Genomic DNA, 20,142 nt, shown 5'->3' on the forward strand with positions numbered 1-20,142 from the left:
CTCACAAACTCACTGAGGTGGCTGTGTCCAAGGAAAAGTAAAGTGCAAAAGCAGAGTAAATAATGCATAGCACAAGTAAAAGAATGGGTAAAGACATCTGGCCTGGTTCATAATCATACCGTGAGGATGATTTCTCCAACTGCAGCATCCTCCCGGATATCAGTGAAGTAAGGGTCTTGGATGAACTCTGGTGCATGGTCATTGATGTCAGTTATGTTGATCACCACCATGGTCACATCGCTGAGAGAAGCTGAGCCCTTCCTTGTGCCCTCGATGGATAAGTAATATTCGTGACTCGCTTCAAAGTCCAAGCTCCCATTTATGTATAAGGCACCTGCATTGGCAGATGGATAGAAAAGTACAGAAGATATTTTGAATGAATGGCACATGAGGTTTCTTGGAATACTGGAGATATACCAAGATGATTGCCAAACTGTCAGCTGAAAAGGTGCTGTTGACCTAGCTTTGACTGGTTAAATCAGGATATTGAAAGTCATGGCATCACATAAAACAAAATATAATTGAACAGATTCTGCCATAACCTGCCTTATTCTGGTAGCAAGTGTTTGAAGAGATGAAATAAATTCTCATTCTGGAAGGTCTCCAGGAATCTTGATTGGAGGAGATCTGGGACAAAATAGGATCAGAGTCCAACAGTGCTATTGAAAGCTGTGACCAAGGCAGTAGTAGAGCATCACTGAACTGTGTCACAGGCAGGATGAAAAGGTGTGAGATGTAGATGCAGCGTGCACAAGAGAAAGAGGTGTAGGGCAAAATGCTGTGATTTGTAATTAAGTGAGGCTTGGGATGCAACATAGAAAGGAGGAGGAGGTTATTAATCTTAAAAAATGAGCGAGGAACAGGGACTAAATCCACAAAGTGAAAGCAAAAAAAAAAAAAAGGGACAGAATGTACCTGTGTACTTCAATGACCTCCTGGGTTCTGGACTGAAAATGTCACAAAATTATTCCCTGGAAATGACATTGTTCTCTATCTTTTAACAAGATACAAACTCACAAGAAGATTGGTGTGGAAAAATTAGCAAGAGCCTTGGGGACAGAGAAGCTGAGGAAGGAACTGTGAATGAGGATGTTACAGCCAAGGGCAGAAGGCCATTAATGATGCAGCCAAGGGCTTGTTTCACAGAGTTAACATTGGCCTTCCAAGAACAGCTCTTGTCAGAGCTCTGCAAACAGAGCGGTGCTTTATTTAGCTAGTAAACCTTGCTCAACACGTGCTCATGGTTAATAGATTGGTATTATCCACATTCATTGAGTGCTACCTAATAAAGCTGCCTGCTACCCTGGGCTAAAGGTTCCTTATGAGATTAGGATGGAGAGACTTTTTAAAAATGAAACCAACTTCTGCATTTTGAAGAGTAAAAATTTCCCCATCTTATTCTCTATGTATTCCTCATTCCCATAGACCCATCTTGGGTCCCAGACATATAACAGGAATCTTTCCTTTAATTTCAATAAGATTTGGATCACTCTTTAAGTGACTTGGCTGGCAAAATTTAAGGTAAAAGAGAAGACTGTATTCCCTGCCCTTGTGCTGGCTAAAGACAGAGGAGAGCAGAAGTGCAAGCTAAATGGAAAAGAACTAGAGAAGATGCATACAATGACAGCCTTTGATGTTGAGTCCACCTGGACTTGCTTGGGCACGAGACCATCTTACCTGTGTTTGAGTTAAGCTGAAATTTCCCATGGTCGTTGCCATTCACAATTTCATACTTGATCTCTGTGTTTTCTGCATTGTCCCTTGTCAATGCTGACAAGTTGAGGACCTCCGTACCCACAGCCACGTCTTCTTTTACCATTGCCACATATTCAGGGGCCAGGAAAACAGGCAGATATTCATTTAGATCCACAACAGAGACAGTGACAGTGCCAAGAGCAGAAAGGGGCTCCGGGGTGCCCCGGTCGGTAGCACAGACTGTCAGTTCAAACGCCGAATGCTGCGAATCCTTCAGAGGCTTTTCCAGACGGATCACCCCTGTGGTTTCTTCAATTGAAAAGTGTCCATTGGCAGAGTCAGAGAGAGAATAGACCACCTCAGCGTTGAGACCTGGAAGGAAAAGGGACAGGCTGCATTTAATTCATGGGTAGGAATGCTGCCGTTTTAATTATTTTTTTTTAATCCATTAGGACTATGTGTACCTAAATGACCTTAAATTTCTAGGGAAAATGGAGGTTGTATGAACATCCAGTGTGCCCCTATCCATCTGCAGGTTCAGACACCTAGCCACCCTCACCATCATCCATCAGCATCACCTGTCTGTATTTACTAGTGCTTCCCATTTTTAATTCCCTTGTTTTTAAACTTCATTTCCCTTCATATCTGCTTGTAAAGCAGATAAATACGATCTTGCTTCTCTGTCATTGTAAATTCAGTCTTTGCTGGAGAGGTTTATTAAAAGCTCCTTTCTTAGGAGCCTTACCTATATTTCTGAGAATCTTCATGTCTTCAGAAGGACCTCTCCATCCATATCATCTACCCCATCCAGATCTAAAGCTCCTTTTTTCCTTATTATGCTCATTCTTGATCTCCATCTTTGGTAAAATTTCTGTCCAGTTTGGATCCCAGACAAACCGTGTGTCAGCTTGCACTGTGCATCACGGTTACGGTTACTGACTGTGTCCTCGAAGTCTGTCTTTGCATATTTCTACAGATATTGCTCTTCCTACAGGGTCACAAAAATGCTGATGCCAGCCTGCTAGTCAAGAACATGTCAGCGATGAGATCCAGGCACATCTTCGCCAAGATTCAATCATCGATGTCCATCACTGCAGCCCTTCCCTAGGTTTCAAAGGTTTCTATTCAGGATGAAAGATGAACTCTACTAAAAAGTAAAGCCCATTCTGACTCACCTTCATCAAGGTCCCTGGCAGCAACCACAGCAATGGGTGTCTTTGTTGTGGTGTTGTCAAAAACGGCCACGGCGCAGTGACTGGGGAAGAATCTCGGTGCGTTGTCGTTTGTGTCCTCTACAATCAGCATTATATCTGCTTGGCAGGAGCGGCCTCCGCCATCAGTCGCTTTGGCAACAAGATGGTACGTAGGTTTCTGCTCACGGTCGAGAGGTGCAGACGTGGTCAGTTCCCCTGTCGGAAAGAACAGGAGATGGTCATGCATGCAACTGCAGCCTAGGAGAGCTCAGAGAGGTTCAAGCACGCTGCCTTCCTGGATGAACCGTGGGAGACAACAGACTGGGTTTGAACACCGTTTGTAATCCAGTTAATAGCCGTGATGTGTCCACACCACATTGCTCAGGGCTATTCTCAGATCACTGCCAGCCAGTGCCCTGGCAGGGCTTGGCACGGGAAGTCCTGCAAGTTGGGCTGAACTTCATGCGAGGGATGCCGTCATGGGATAAAAGTGCTTATAAATAAATTGTACTTCTAAACACCTTTATAAACCCTGCTGCATTAAGCTTTCTGCAATGTAATGAACCCCAAGTGATCTCTAGAATGATCATCGTGTCTTTTTGGAAAGGAGGAAACCTTTGGGCAAATACACTGCCCAAGACCCAATAAGACGTTTTTGAGAGTTTAGAACTTGGGTCTTTGGCTCGAGCCAGCACTGTAATACTTGCTGATCTCTCCTCCTTGAGACCTGGACGTTAGCAATAGTGTCTGCCCTTCATTTTAACAATGCTAATGCCAACATTTGTAAAGAAAGCTAGCAGGAAGACGCAGAGGTCACTCTCCTCTATGCTGTATTGCAATGAACCTGCCTGTTTGCCATCCCCTCCTAGCTTGGGGGAGCTGGAATGAACAGTCTTTTTGTTTGCTCAAGAGGAGATAAGTGTTGAGCCACGCCGAGAGCTGGCATTTCTCGGGAGTGGGTGAGGAAGAGGATAAAAGCATCCCATTGCCCAGCTCTCACCGGTATGTGGGCCCAGCCGGAACTCTTCTGCACCAGGGCCGTGGAGGCTGTACGTTATCTGGGCATTGCTGCCGACGTCGGGGTCAGTTGCTGATATTTTCAAAATGAAAAGACCCGGCAGAGCGTCTTCAGAGACTCTCCCAGTGTAGAATATCTGGCAAGGACAGAAGGAACCATTGATATCTGAGCCATCTCCAAAATACCTTCACCTCATAGGGGGAGGAATGGACTAGCAGAAGCTTCGCAGAGAAGGATAAACCATGTGGTTTATAGGGGAACACAATGCGCCTCACATTGCCGGCTGCCAGGGTGTGGACTGGGACCAGTGAGCTCATTTCACACAAGCCTTTGAATCTCCTTTGGGAAGCAATCACTTCTGTTCTTTCTCACCATGGGTAACATCCATACCGGCGATCAGCTCTCTACAATAACAAACCTCCTGATGGGAATCTCTCAGCTTAGCAGGATATAAAACTCGGTAATTTACATGCCCCTACCCAGGAGGCTTCCTGGCATTGTTTATCTCCAAAAATTATCCTTCATAATGCTTAGGTGCTCACTTACTGCTGGCAAACATGCTCGGAGGCTAGATTTAATGTTCTTGCTTGACATGCAGCTTAATTAAAATGGCTAAGCATAATCAAAGCAACAGGATCGTGTGAGAAGAATTATGACAAGCTAAACCCTCTTAACGTGCTCTTTCTGTTCTTTCTTCCTTGCTATTGTGTTTTCTTCTTCCCAGCTGCTCCCCTTGTGCCCCTCAATGTCCCAGAACAGACGTCTTACCTGGCCGCACTCGGGACTGTTGTCATTGATATCCAGAACAAAAATTTCCACTTCAGTAGTAGCCTGAAATTTCCCATCGGAGGCCATAACCTTGAGGAGATACTTCTCTGTATCTTCTCTGTCCAGAGGTTTCTTGGAAGAAATAGTCCATTCTCCCTCAATTTGGTTAACTGTGAACTGTCCTAGTACGTCTCCTTCTAGAAGTGGGGAGGAGGCAAGGAAAAAAGGCATTTACCCAGTGCTGAAAATCAGAAGTGGTAAGGGAAGGGGATACAGATATGTCCACTGCCGGTCCCTCAGGAGAGTTGAAGGACTTGCAGTGGTGATGCAGAGAGGGCGTTGGTGTCCTATCAGCCAGGTGGGGAGCATTTAGTCTACCTCACTGCACAGCTGGGAAATACCCTGCCTGTTTCTGTTATTCACTGTCTGAATATTACATTGGGGAGATGAACGGGCTGGAAGGAGGAAACGACTCCTGATTGCAAAAATGTCTCGGTAATGTTCTGCAGACATGCATATTCATTGCCTCAAAACCACATTGTCTCACCTTCCTAAAGCATGTCAGTCTTTCTTGGTGCATGTTCCTAAAGGGATCTGAGTGTTGCAAATACCCTGCAGCCATTGGTTGGATCTTGTAGCTAAAGTACCATGAATAGTTGTATTTCCTTTTAACCTATAGATGCGTTTAATATATAGCTGCGCTTTCTGGGGCTACTTTTCAATTCTGTAAGAACCAAATGATGAGAGACAGGTAAATCCAGACTAGGCAGGCTCTCCGGTCCGCCAGATTCATGCCGCTCATGGGTGGATTCTGCCCCTGGAGAATCCCTTTCTTCTGGCAAGGAGCTGGTGTCCTCTGCTGAACCCACACCGTTGGGCAGAAGGAGGGAGCACATTAGGTAATGGGAGGCAATGAAGAGAGCTGGCTGCAGGGCTTGTTTGTGTTAGGCTCTGAAGGGCCTTGCACAGCTGGGTAAATTAAATTCACTCTCTCTCTGCTTTCATTCGCAAGGTTGTGAATCCGGAGGCACAATGAGACCTCTTCTAACCCTTCTTCTGACGCTGCGAGATTCCATCACGTGCTCAGATTTAGTTTCCATGTGTTTAAAATCAATGTGCATGTGAACAATGGGAAGCTAGGCTCTGTGTTCACCTCCTCTTTTCTTTTGCTGCAGCGCTATACTGCAGTTGTATTTATACGTTTATGGGTAGAGTTTGACCTGTGCTTGTAAGTACAAAGCAGAGAGAACATGTGGTATTCACCGCTATCATAAACGTGCATTCTCTCAGGTTTAAAGTAGTTGGAAGTTATTACTACCTTTAAGATGCAGAAATGCGAATACATAAATGGATTTAATCTTTCGTCCCAAAGGCTTGCAAATACCTAGGCATAAACCAATTGAAAGTACCAGCATTCCTCCCCTGTTTTGGATGGTTACAATAATAGATAACAGGCTGCAGCATGATCTGGCTAAATGTTTTGACCCTGAAGGGTCCTCATCTGTGTTCGAAAAAACATTTTAATTTGAAGTATCTGTTCCAGGTCTGAGAAAGACCCTTTGGGGTCAAAAAGTACCGTAAAATCAAGCTTCTACTTGTGCAGATGCACAACAAACATTCCAGCATAACTTTTTTGTTGTTTTACAGCAGTGTTTAATTTTAGTTGGCACAAGTGATGTTTCAGGGATGCAAGAGTCATCTTTAGTATTTCTTGTTAGCCAAAACCCTCACTAAGATTGACATGACAGTCTCAAATATCCATCAGTCTGCTGAGTGGTTAACTGCAGCCTTGTGAGGTCTACTTGTTTGTTAAGACAGAGTCGAAGTGGCTTCATAGGAAATACATTTAATACCAGAAACTTATACACATCCTACGTGCATATATATAGTTATCAAAAAATAGAGGCAGGCTACACATATGTGTGATGTGTAAACTGACTGCACTGTTTGCAGGAGAAAAAGCTGAGCCAAAGAACGTAAATACAGATCACAGTATATAGGTACTGAGAAAAACTTTCCTTCCTGCTGTACCGTCGCTTCTGTGCTTCCAATAGGTATTACAATTACACTGTCTTAATTATTGCTCTGTTAAGAAAGTGTAAATAAATATATCTACAGTACTGTGTAATTACTTATATATATTTTATTTATTTATTTATTTCCAAATAAATAGGATGGTTCAGTGCTGAGAAAGTTATTATAACGATAATTTCACCCACTGCAGTTAGTTACTAAAGAGTTTTGGATACCCCAGACTCATTTAACTGAAGAGTCCAGCTCATGACAGAGCTCAGGCTTCATCTCCTGCTTCTGATAGGACTGTCAGTATAATGCTATTTCTGTATTAATATTCTATAAGGCTATAAAATCCTTACTTTGAGATGATACTCTATTCTTGCTTATTGAAGATTTAAAGTCAGGAAAAACTCACCAGTTATGTAGCACGTGACCCGCCGGTTCTGCTCAGAGATGTCTGCATCGATGGTACTCAGTGTGACAACAACCTGCCCTGGTTCCGCATTCTCAATTACCGATCCTTTATAGAAATCTGAGGTGAACTGTGGAGCATTATCATTTTCATCAGAGACGGTGACCTCCACCAGGGTTTGAGAAGAGAGCTGGACTTTCCTGCCATGGTCAGTGGCTACCACATAAAAACGATAGACCTCCTGAGCTTCGCAGTCCAGCTCTTTTAGTGTGGTGATCCACCCACTCTCACCATCAATGGTGAAGAGTCCTCGGAGGTTGCCAGATTCTGCTTCTAAACTGTAGGTCACCTGTCCATCACTTCCCATGTCCTGGTCATTAGCTGTCACTTGAATGACTGTAGTTCCTGATGGCATGTTCTCCATGACAAAAGCTTTGTAGGGATCTGCCTCAAAAACAGGTCTGTTGTCATTGACGTCCTGCACTTGGATGTTCACAGAGACCAGAGAGACCAGCTCAGTCTCCTGATGTGAGCAGTGAGCCATAACATCAATCTGGTACCACTTGGTGGTCTCATGATCCATGGCCTTTTTGATTTTCAAAGCCCCCGTTTGTTCGTCTAGTGTGAACACCTCGTCCTTGTTACTTTCTGTAGTGGTTCCCTTCACCAAGCTGTATATGATTGGATCCTCTGCAAAAGCTTTGACTGACCCTATTTCTGATCCCTCTGGAAGATCCTCAGATGCAGAGAATGTATAAAGGGGCTCAGAAAACCTTGGCAATGTCACCTCCCTTGGGACAATCTGAAGATTCACTGGGACAAGGGAGTTCCAGTGAGGGGGTCTGCCATCTTCAGCTTTCACCTTGAAGTTAAAGGCCCTGTTTTCTAAACCAACAAGGCTCTCCTTGACCTTAACAACCCCAGTGGCAGCATTGATCTCCACAAGATCTTCTGCCACATCTTCCACGGAGTCAACAGAGTAAATGACATCTGCATTTGCACCTTCATCAGCATCGTAAGCCAGTACCTGGATGACGGGGGAGCCTTTGCTTACATTGGACTGGATGGACAGCGTGTATTCAGAGGCTTTGAACTGAGGTGGGTTGTCATTCTCATCTGTAAGGATTATTTTGACAGTGCAGAACGCCACCTTCCCACCCCCGTCCTTGGCCATGACTTTAATGGCAATGACTCTCTCTGTTGAATTTTCCCTGTCCAGTTTTTGCAGTGTGGCAATACGGCCTTTATTGTCTATGGAGAACTTCTCATGGGCAAGTTTATTTATGATGGTATAGTCTATGGTGCCATATGGGCCACCGTCTGGGTCAATAGCCAGCAGCTCAATCACTTTGGTACCTATCTCAGCATTTTCTGCCAGCTCTGCCTCGTACACATTCTGCTCAAAAGAGGGGCTGTACTTGTTGGCATTTGTGGTATTAATATACACAGGCACAGTGCTTTTGAAAACTCCATCTGAAGCAGAAACTCTGAGATTGTAAGATGACTCCAAGTCCTTTTTGCAGCGGTTGAACATGGATATTATTCCAGAAGTGCTGTTGATAGTGAAATGCCTGTTGTCATTGCCTGAGAGTATCACGTATTCCAGCCGTGTGGTGTCTCCGCTATCGGGGTCCAGGGCCTGGACTTTTATCACGATGTGCCCGCACGTAGCCATTTCGCTTACCTTGGCTTCATACTGAAGCTGGCTGAACTCAGGGGGATTGTCATTGATGTCTGTCACATCCACAATTACCAGGGCATCACTGCTAAGCGGAGGCATCCCATGATCTGCAGCTCTTACTTTCATGCGAAACTGTTGATTTTTTTCATAATCAAGTGCTTGAGCTGTTGTTATTTGCCCTGTGCTGGCATCAATGTTAAAGAACTTGGTAGCATCCGAACCATCATCCAAGATCTGATAGGAGACCACTTTGTTTCTGCCTGAATCCTTATCAGAAGCAAAGACCTGGACAACGGGGGTCTGTGCTGGCAAACTCTCTGAGACAGATGCCGTGTAGATCATCTGAGAAAATACAGGGGGGTTGTCATTAATGTCCTCTACCTCCACCTCTACTCTGGCTTCTGAAAAGGATCCTAGTGCTGTGTCTGTGGCTCTAACGGTGAATGTGTGTTTTGTCTCTAGCTCGTAGTCCAGCTGACCTGTGACAGTAAGGACACCAGTTTTGAAGTCGGTGCTGAACAGTTTCAGGGAGTCTTCTTCCACAATGTTGTAGATGAGGCGCAAGCCTTCAGGGCTGCGAGCCTGTATGTGGAGGATAGATGTGTACAGGGGGATGTTTTCTGGCACCTTCACTCGGTAGTACAAACTTTGGAACAGAGGGTTGGATTTGTTCCTCACACTGATCACAACCTCCTCTTCAGCACGGAGGGGAGGCTCGCCTTTGTCCTTAGCAATGACTCGGAGGTTGTATTTATTTAAAGCTTGATAATCAAGAGGCTTCTTAAGTGAGATGTCTCCAAGGTAGGGGTCAATCCAAAAATATTTGTAGTCCTCTGCAAATGAGTATGCAATGGCTCCGTTATCCCCTATGTCTTTGTCTGTTGCTGACACCTGAAAAAGGACGTCACCTGGCTCTGTGCCGTCCTGCACCGAGGTATAATATGGCACGTTTTCAAACTGCGGTGGATTATCGTTGACATCCTCTACATAAACCTTCACTGTGGCTTGGGACACCCTTGGTGGTTTCCTATTGTCCTTCACTTCCACAGCTATCTCGTGCATGTCTTGATCTTCACGGTCAAATTTCACACCCTTAGTCTGGAGTACTCCAGATGCCTGGATCATTTTGAATCTTTCCTTTCCGTTCAAAAGCGAATAGAAAAGTGGTTCATTTAGCTGATATCCCTTGACCCCAAGAATGGTCAGAGTCTTCTCATCTGTAGAGTTCTCCATGACAGTTGCTGTATATATGTCTTGATCAAATTTTAAGCCGGTACCTTGTGCTTGGGTTAAATTTAGCTTAACCAGAGCAGTACTCTTATATAAGCCATCACCAGCTCTGACCGTGAGCTCGCGGTAGCTTCCCAGGCCGGTAGCATTAAGAACGGAGATGAGACCTGTGAGTGGATGAATGTAGAAAGCATTGTCAAGGTTGCCTTCCACGATGCTGTATGTCACCTCCGAATCTGCATCTTTTGCCTGCACTGACAAAAGCTCCATCCCTGGGTGGGCAGGTAACAAGACAGAAAGCTCATAAGTGTCTTTGGAAAAGACTGGAGGTGAATCATTCACATCTTTAACATGGATTGTGACCTTGGCTGGCTTGGATGCAAATAAGCTGGGACTTCCACTGTCATGCGCGTGTACACTGAAGTGGAAAACTGAGGTGAGCTCATAGTCTATATCAGCACGACTGGTCAGCGTCCCTGTGCTGGGATCTACTGTAAAATATTTCAGTGCCTCTGGTTCCAAAATCTCATAGACCAGAAGAGCATTGGAGTCTTGATCAGCATCTGTTGCATGGGTCACAAGGGGAGCATTGCTTTCATCCAGAACCATGCTTTGTGATGGAGCATTCTCCATGATCCAGCCAATGAAGGAAGGCTTAATGAAGATGGGCACATTGTCATTCTCATCTATGACATAGATAAGTACCATTGTGTCCATAAATGCTCCAGCCATGTTGGTGCCACGGATTTTCAACTGGTAAAAAGATACCTGCTCAAAATCTAAGCTCTTCTGAGTGGAAATAAGGCCTGACTGATAGTTCATGGAGAACACTCCATCTCCATTTCCATCTTTTATTTCATAGCTGACTGGTGACAAGCTTATGGCTGAAACCTGGATCAGAGGAGAGCCAACAGCAGTAGATTCACTGATCTCTGTGATGTATTCGGCTTCTGGAAATTTTGGAGGGGTTCGATCAGAGGGTCTAATGCGGACGTGTACTGTAGCAGAATCTTTAAGCTGGGGGAACCCCTGATCTTCTGCCTTTACAATAAGAGTAAATCGCTCCTGCCTGGATGGGTCCAGTTTCTGGGCAACTGTAATAATTCCAGAATATGGGTCGATGCTGAAGAAACCTTCCCCATTACCTACAAGAAGAGAAATTACAAAGTGAAGAATGCAGACACCCTATTCGTTTTGGTTTTCTGAACCTCTTTTCCATAGATGCTCCTGATTTCAGACCTAATTAACATCTGTTTCTTTCACTGGGAGACAACAATCTTCATTAATTTCTAAATAATTTTCATTCTAAGAACAATGAACCCATTGAGATCTACGAGCTAACTTTTAAATCAATCAAAATGTAAATTAGAGATAAATACCCTTCTAATTTGAGCATATTTAGTGGTGGTAGAACATGTGCTTGAAGCTCTTGCCTCGTGTGCAGAACATGGTAGCACAGACCGTACTAGTTGCTTCAAGCCCTGTCATGCTTATAATTACCAATACTTCAGGAGCAATTAAATTCCTCAGTCCTTGATCTAAATTGCAGTGAGAAAGATGGAGCAAAGGATGGTTTGTCTCCTGCAAAGAATTTACCTGCTAAATAGGCAGTGTGGCACAGCCATAAATATTTAAGTTTTAACCTCTAGAGTGAATAATAAAATACTTGCCCACTGAGCTTGTATGACCCAAAAAGAGCATCAACTGATGCTGAGAGGGTGCTCACCTTTTCTCAAGGATGTATTTCTTGGTAGAACTGGTGGAAGTGATGACGGCTGCTGTGGGAATGGGAGTACTTTTGCCTAACAACTGGACAAGGATCTCTCCCTCAGTTCCCATGGATGGGAAGAGAAGATTTTAAGTTGTTCTAACTCATCCAGTCATTTTTTCTTAGACCAGTGACTCAATATTGAACTGTCTTCCTAAGGAAGGAGGCTTTTTCCATAATATGGAAATTTCCATAATATGGAAATTACCTGCTTTCTCTAGATTTTCTCTGGATAGGAAAAAAATCACATTTTAGCAATGATGTGCAGCCATTTACTGTTCTTTGCAACAGCTAGAGAAAGCTGGTCAACTGTCTGGCCACGAGCTAGAGCATGGAAATGCAGGTATGTTCATAGGCTAAACTGTCTTGTTGCACGGCTCTCACCTGCCTGAAGGGAGTAGTGGATTTCAGCGTTGGCTCCTTGGTCCTGATCAAGGGCTCTGACTTGTATAACCTCTGTGCCCACCACTGCTGAGTCCAGCACTTCTGCTTCATAATGGATGCTGCTGAACTGCGGAGGGTGAAGGTTGCAGTTCTCCACATGGATAATGATCCGAACAAAGTTCCTCTTGATGGGGACCTCCTGGTCTCGTACCTGAATGACAGAGGAAGAGCAGGTACAGTCACATCAGGGAGTAGGCAGCCTTTCATGCACCAGGCTTCCAAGTAGCTCATCAGGGCTTTTACACGGGGTGGCATGTTTTGGTGGTACCAACCCCTTGGGTGGGAATGAGCCTGTAAGTTTCAGTGTCAAAACTCAGCCTTGGACTTGAAACCAAACATTAACAATTATCCACTGTGCTTTCTTGTACAAGAATTCAGTGGCCCTCCAATGAAATTAGCCGGTGATGGGCTCAGCACAAGGTTAGAGGAAAGCAGGGTGTTACCTAGTTTTATCCAGGATGGTTATATAGTAAAGGTTAACACCCTGCTTTCCTCTTCCCTGTTGTTCTAGAAAAATCCTCCCTCAAAGACTAGAACCAGTCTGAATTTCTCCAGTGACCCATATATCCTGGAGAAGCTGATGGACTCAGCAGGGTTTGGCTGGGACTCACCATCACTGTTAGGGTGTGTTGTGGCATGGGCTGGGAACTGAATCCTTCTGCTGTTGTGAGGATCCCACTGCTTGGATCCAACTGGAAAAGTCTTGTGCTTTTGGGGTCCACGCTGCCATGGATGGTGTAGATGAGCCCCTTGCCTTTGTCCTTGTCTGTTGCACTGACTTGAAGGATTTCCCTCCCCGAGGGGGTATCTTCAGGAATCCTCACCTCATAATGGCTCTCCAGGAACTGGGGACGGTGCTGGTTGATGTCAATCACGTGGATAAACGCCTGTGGGGGAGACAGCACAGTGAGGGCAGCAGAGACGGTGGAGCAACCTGACTTATGCAGCCATGTAAGATCTCAGCTATCAACTCCTCTTGGGTGTAGCAATGCCTGAGCCCTGTAACCATCACAGCTCTCCCAACGCTTGGGGCTTTGCCATCTGTGGTGACCGGGAGCCCTTTTGTCCTTCTCCCTGAGGAACTCCTGCTGTGCCTTCCCTTAGTGATTTTCAGTTTGCTTCCTCTCATTTTCTTTAATGTCTCCAATCTGGCAAACCATTCAGCCTGAACGTGCCTGTACTTGGCACACGGGGAAACTGTCACAGCCTGCTGTGAAAAGTAGCAGTCGCTTAGTCCTGGTGCCAGCTTTGCTGGCTGGTGCCTCCACACCAGCACTCATTAATTACACATCAGAAAGCTGACAGAGGGGGGATGTTTGGTAAAGGAAGGGAGGAGCTGGCCTATCTCGAGAGCAGCACATGTGTGGAGAAGGTATGCAGAAGCAAAATTTGTGGTCTACACTTTTTAGCCCTATCTTCCCCTCTGCATTTAACAGCAACCCCCTGTGAATGGCCTGCCTGAATTCTGCCTGCAAAGTCACCTGGTTTCTTCTGTTTGGTCTCCTACCCTGACTGTCCTGACCCCCCTACTGAAGTGTTGACTGCATCTTAGGAAGTCCCAACCAAGTGTAATAATTTGCTTCCTTTAGCAAACCTGAACATGCCATGGGTGTTTTGCACAAGCAGGTTTTTTGACATCTGCTAGCGGCCTTGAGTGCCAAAATAAATGTAGGGATGAGATGCAAGGTGGCAGAGAATGCACACCAGGCAAGGTGGGGCTTTGTTTGTTTATTTGGAACAATACTTGAAGATAGTTGAGACAGATAGCCGTCCGTTAGCATTACATTTCACAGGAATGGTAGTGTTCCTCACTCATCATCCCCCGCAAACCTCCGCAGTGAATTTCCCACGATAAGCGTCACTGACAGGTGACTCACATTCTAGGTCTTCCTGTGCAGCAAGGGTTGGATTGTTGGATGTTTCTTATGTGTGGAGAAAACGGTTGGTCAAAGATCAAGCCCTGAATACCCCTCCTGAGGGTAGGTAAAGGTGGGCAAATCTCAGCAGCCATTTTAATGGGGGCTTGGGCACATGCCTGAGAGCAGCATGCCTCCTTTCACCAGTGCTTGCTTTTCATGTGGCAACTCAGAGGGCACAGCATCTCTGCAGTTGCCCCACTCAGCCCCATGGACCTCAGTGATGATATGTTATCAATGCTCCATGCACTTGGAGCAGCACAGGGCAGGGCCTCACCTCACTTCTTGCAGACGTGTCTGTGTTGGCTTCATGTAGGCCAGCAAGTCCCAGGAATACCCCTTGACATGGTACCATGGACCCAAGCATGATCTAACTGTATTTCCCTTACGTCTTAGCATGTTGTCCCAGCCATGTTGTAGTTCAGCCTGAACAGCTGAGAGCAAGTTGAGATCTGAGGGTGTGAACTGCCACCCCAGCTTGGCTGGTGGTGTAGATGTGTCCTTGTGTGCTGGCTGTGATCAACAGGAAAGGCCTGGGCTTTCCTAGACCATTTGTTTTTCCGACAACGTAAAAAAAATCTTAGCTTGGTACTTAGGAAAGACTTGGGCCACTGTGTAATGTAAGATCACAGTGTAAGGAGATTCTTGTGCCTGGTACCTGATCCAGAGCTCAGTAGAGTCAGAAGAAAGATTCCCTTTGGCATATACTCACTCTAGATGGGGTCTCTACTAAAGAAAAAACATTACCTGGGTTTTGATGGTAGTGGACCCATCAGTGACTTCTACTGTCAGGTTATAGCTTGACTTCTTCCTTGCGTCGAGGGGTCTTGCAATGACCATGCTGCCTGTGCTCTTTTCAATGTCAAAATCCATGTCATCATCACCACCTGGGATAAGGGAGAGATGAGAAAAGGAAATGGGGCAGCAGTTACAGTTAGATTTCTGTCTGGAGCAAAAAGCAAGTATCGGCAGCCTCTGCAGGGGAAGGGATTCCAGGACCTGCCTGGAGATCCAAAGGACGAGGATTTCCCCTCCAGACACCATACACAAACCACACAAGGAGCTCATGCGCAGCCACAGATATGTGGCATGCCAGGGAATATACCTTGAATGGGGATGTGTAGGCATTCACTTTAGCTGTACCTCTTTGGCCACAGCTAGATTGGGGACAGTGCCATAGGTGAGGTTTTCCCCAAATCTGGAAACTCAATACAAAATGTGCTAGATGGACACAGGAGACAGGGAGGACATGGAGAAGCTGGACAAAGAGGTAGTCACAGATGGTGACAAAGGAGTACAAAAGGGAAGGTGAGGCGAATTAGAGAAAATGAGGAGGAGGAGAGAAGGGGAAAGGATGCAGGTATGCATATGATGTCCTGGCTAGATTTGCAACAGGAACATTTGAGCATTGATTTATTTGCACAAGGTCTCCAGCCATCCAGCATCACAGGCTTAGCATGGATCAGGGACCTGCAGGGCTGAACAACGCTCTTGCTGGCTTCCAATTCAAGGTCACACTGTGGGCATATCAGCGATGGTCTTCATTGCCATGGTTGGGAGCCTGTGAGCTACCTGAAGAAGTCCAATACTTGAACAGTTGGGGAGGCAGACGGTGCTTCCAGGGTGAGCAGAGCCTGTTGCCTGCAACCCAGATGGCTGCGTAGTGCAGGGAACCGCAGGCCTGAGCAGTTCAGCAGCAGAAGGCTATCCTTCACGCTATGGCTGTTCAGCCCTGGCGTGGCACCTCCTTTCTCATGCCTCGCTTGCTGGTGGCCTGTTAGTTCTCTATTGCATGTGAAACACCGCTACGCTGTTCTGAGATATGGAGAGGTAGAAGCAGTTTTCTGCGATTTATCCCAGGTCTCAACTTCTCCCTTCCCGGCTACTGGATGCTCTGGATTCTGCTTTATTCTCTTACCAGCTGGGAAAATCTTGGCTGGTTGTTAAATTACACATCTTCCCTTGTGGGAGAAATGCTGTGGTTTCCAGCCATCTGGACCACCATTTTCCTGCTGGGAAGGAGACAGAAAGAAGCAGAGACAGAGGAAAAGAGAGACCCATGGATGCCTTTCCCTCAGAAAAGGGAGAAGGGTTCCCTTTGCAAAGGGAAAGAGGAAGCGCAGGAAAGGAAAGAGATGAAGAAAGATGCTGCTTTGTCAGAGTTTTTGCAGACACCATCAGCTCCAGTGACAGAGCCTTTGTGGACTGGGAAAGGTGGGTTTTTGAATGATCTCTGGATCCATGGAGCTTTGCATCACCCGCTTGATTGCCAGCTACCGTGATGCTTTGCTTCCCTAGCAGGGAAAATGAAATCCTGTCCTCTTCCACCAGTACAGAAACCAAGAGAGCCCTAAGTAGCTCTTGGTGCACTACGAACTGGCAAAGAGGAGGTCGAGCATACAGGCAAGCACTCAGCAGGGAAACGACGGGTTAACATTCAGAGGAGTATACCGTTAATGCTGCAAACCCAAGCAGACACTACTAATGCCAGATAAGCCTTGCACTGATATCGTCTGCTCCTTGTAGCGTTGTATCTCTTGTTGCTTAATTGTATTTATACACCATTATCCCTGCCCTAACATAGTAAAGGGAAAAACTATTCACTCACCCAATTAAGGCTTTGTCTGACGAGGGCAAGCCCTGCAGGCAGTGTCAGGGAAAGGCTGTGCAAGACAGATTGGGGCACCACTTCAAAACACCAAATTACATGAGCACAATTGGTCCTCGTTGGTAGGACCAGTTCTGCACACGCGCTGCCTGACGAGTCCCCGGGGTGACAGCCCACGTCCCCTCTGCCCTAGCATCTTGTGTCTTAGAGGAGGCCCTAGAGCTTCTTCACATTTCATGTCTAAGTCATCCCTGGGATGCCATGAGGTGGAAGGGAGAGCCCCACCAGTTAGGTCAGACCAGCTCTTTAAGGAATCCTTCCCTCTCGGCTCCCTGTTGAGCCTATGGGCTCAGCAGGGAGGGAGAAAGGAGGGGTGGGGGTGTCTGCCAGACACCTGGATCCTCGCAGGCTGTTTTGCTACCACCAACAGTGTCACTCGATTCCCAGGAGGAGCTGGGACTGGCATGCCCTGCCTTTCATGTGACATCGGAGAACACCTCAAACACTGGCAAGTCCCAGAATGTCATTAAAAAAGTGTGTTAGATAATTGCACTTGGCACCGGAGCCCTTGGACGGGCAGCTTTGTCTATGGCTGTTTAAGCCTTTCGGTGACTGTGAGAAAGCTTTCCCTGTAGCTCACCTACACCTAAAGCAAACAACTTCATTAGCTCAGGCATGCAAGTGCTGAAAGCCAAGGGAGCTGGGGCAAACGCTCTCAGACACCGCTGCCCGGGTTTAATTTCTGCGTCTCACCTGTGATATTAAACCACACTTGGCTGGGGCCCATTTCAATGCTGATCACTCCCACCATATGGTTTACAGGATCTGTTTCCATCACGGCAAAGTTAAAATGGGGTTCATCGAAAGCTAGTGGCTCCGAGGAAGGGCCGGGCCGGGCAACCCAGCTGATGTGAAGCCGCACGTGGGAGGAAAGTGGTGGGCTGCCGCCATCTGTTGCCTTGACCTGCCAGGAAATGCACATGCAGTCAGGGAGAAGGCTGGCTTAGCCCATGAGAGCCCCATGGGAAGCTGCTTCTCCCACCCACCAGGAGTTTCAGGTCCAAGTGTGCCCAAAATCCCACAAAACAAATCTTGACCCAGTGGCCCATGCTCTGGCTGCTTCCAAGGTAGAGCCGTGCAACCCAAATTCCTCCTGACCATCAAGCAAATCTGCCAAGCTCAATCCACAGCAGAGACCTGGATCACAAGCCTTGTTGCAAGGACCCACAGTGTGTGGTGGGAGAGCTTTAAACCTATATCCAAGCCCCATGGCCCGATGAAACTGCCAAATGGAGGCACCGCTGAAACCCAAAGGCTGTTCATGTTCGGGTCCACATCCATATGGGATCATGGATCACTGTGTTCATCTCTGAGAGTGGGTTGGACAGTTAATTTTAAATTTATCCTTCTTTTTTTAATAGCTTCTTACCTTCTACATTTCCCATCATTGCCTCCCAGTTTCTCTCCCTGTTACCCAAGTCTGTCTCATTCAAGCTCTCCTCCCACTGCTGCATTTTCTCCATCTCTTTCCTTCTTTTCACTGTTTCTGCAGCCTTTCCTCTCTTTCCCTCTCCACCCATCTCTTCCCATTGGCGGTCTCTGTTTCCCTCTCCTCTCACCGTGAGTATGTTGTATTCAGAGGCAGGAAAAGCTTTCCTGGAGAACACCATGCCAGTTGTGGGGTTGATGGTGAATATCCCTTCCTCCTCTTCCTCGATGGTGTAGGTGATCTGGCTGTTCTGGCCCTGGTCACGGTCCGAAGCGATCAGCCTGTAGACTGGCAGCGGCGTCTCTGAGGCATCTCTCTCGGGGAGCTGCACCATGAAGAGCTTGTGGGGGAAACTGGGAGGACTGTCATTGGCATCCAGGACTTGTATCACGACTCTGCTGGTGGACTTCAGGGCTGGCTCTCCGTTGTCGGAAACGGCCACCTGCCAGCAAGCAAAGGGAGTAGGTGACAGAGCTCTTTGTTGTGACCTAGGACATGAGCAACTCGCCTTCATCCTGAGGGGCAATGACTAAACTAGGGTTTTTGTGTGCATCTGCATTTATATCTCAACATATTCAGAGGCATTGCTCCTCTCTGCAGGGTAAAACCTGGTGGCCGTAGCTGGCACTGTGCAAGGCTTGTGCGTGCACAGGGAAACACGTCTGCAGGGCTCCTGCTTGCAGTTGCTCCTGGCAGTGGGTCAGATTGGTCATTAGGGGTCACACAACTGAAAACGTTTGTATTGCAATGGCTTGGCAAGTTACCCTCACTTGGCTGTGCCGGTGCACGCTCCCAGCATGTTGCATGGCAGAGAGAAATGTGTTATCCTCAGTCACCCTGATAGACTGAAACACCTCAAGATCCCTCTAATGTAAATACGCATAGCTCGGAGCAGCTAGGGATAGGGGCCAGTAACACAAAGCTACACAGCAGTGTCTGATACAATGAGATAAATAAGGATAGATTTCTCTGGCTTGCTCTTTCCCCCATAACTTATTATCCATCCTGCTAGAGGACAATTCCAGTCCTCTTCCTGCATTCCCACAGCTTCCAGAACAGGCCTTTTGCTCCAGTCTTCAGTAAGGAAATAATAAACCCCGCAGTACTGCTGCAGCTGTCTCTTAGGGCAACACACACCATTTAATTAAGTTTCCCAGCAGTTGGGAGCTGATGGGATGAGATTCTTTCTCTGTGCTCCAACTTGCAAGGAAAGCTCTTTGAGGACTTAATACACTTGTAGGTAAATAAAGCTAATTACAATCATCATTACCCACCTCTAGGATATGTTCAGCCTTGTATTCTCGATCCAGCTGCCGTGAAGTTGTAGAAATCAGACCTGCCAAGAAAGAAACCCTTTGAGCTCCAAGACTCAGCGTCCGAGGAAAGCCAGGGCTGATCAAATCCCCGCGTGCCCCCCATCAGCCTGTCCGCCCGTCCTGTTTCAGGTTCCCTTTGTGATCAGAGGAGAAAGACAGATACCCTCAGAGGGCAAGTTGTCTACTTCCAGTGTGAATCCCCGTGCTGCTCTCGCTCCTCTGATTACAGAGACCACAGAGGAGGGGGGACACCTGCCAGATGCCTACATCAGTTGAGGGTTGTCAAGGCATTTGGTGAGAAAGGCTGCAGGACCGTGAAAACAAAACTTTTCTTATGCCTCTAATTAAGAAGCATTCTGCATGTGCTGGCACAAGTTTAGCTTCTTAAGAAGTCTTGACTCCTATTTTCCCTGTGCTGAACCTTGCTCTTTGTAATTTATAGTGTTTTGACAAAAGTTTGTCTTCTGTCTTGGGAAATACCCTCTATTCTACTGCTAGAACAAATGCATTCAGGCTAAAAATAAGGTACACGGTCGATAATAATGTTAGTATATTATTTAAGTCTTGCTGAGAGACAGGATGAATGCT

The 20,142-nt window shown here is 46.5% G+C and overlaps 1 protein-coding gene across 1 annotated transcript in view; it reads right to left on the minus strand.

Moving 5' to 3' along the window:
* FAT2 (FAT atypical cadherin 2) overlaps positions 1 to 20,142 on the minus strand; it is a 48,512-nt gene that overhangs the window by 17,893 nt on the left and 10,477 nt on the right. Inside the window, 12 exon segments of the mRNA XM_075164846.1 lie at positions 120 to 334; positions 1,678 to 2,067; positions 2,871 to 3,104; positions 3,889 to 4,042; positions 4,675 to 4,871; positions 7,106 to 11,158; positions 12,166 to 12,376; positions 12,837 to 13,112; positions 14,889 to 15,028; positions 17,503 to 17,713; positions 18,369 to 18,680; positions 19,513 to 19,574. Coding sequence (XP_075020947.1) covers positions 120 to 334; positions 1,678 to 2,067; positions 2,871 to 3,104; positions 3,889 to 4,042; positions 4,675 to 4,871; positions 7,106 to 11,158; positions 12,166 to 12,376; positions 12,837 to 13,112; positions 14,889 to 15,028; positions 17,503 to 17,713; positions 18,369 to 18,680; positions 19,513 to 19,574 — 6,455 coding nt within the window.

Source organism: Calonectris borealis, chromosome 15 (assembly GCF_964195595.1).
Source record: "Calonectris borealis chromosome 15, bCalBor7.hap1.2, whole genome shotgun sequence".
In the NCBI taxonomy this organism is placed as follows: domain Eukaryota; kingdom Metazoa; phylum Chordata; class Aves; order Procellariiformes; family Procellariidae; genus Calonectris; species Calonectris borealis.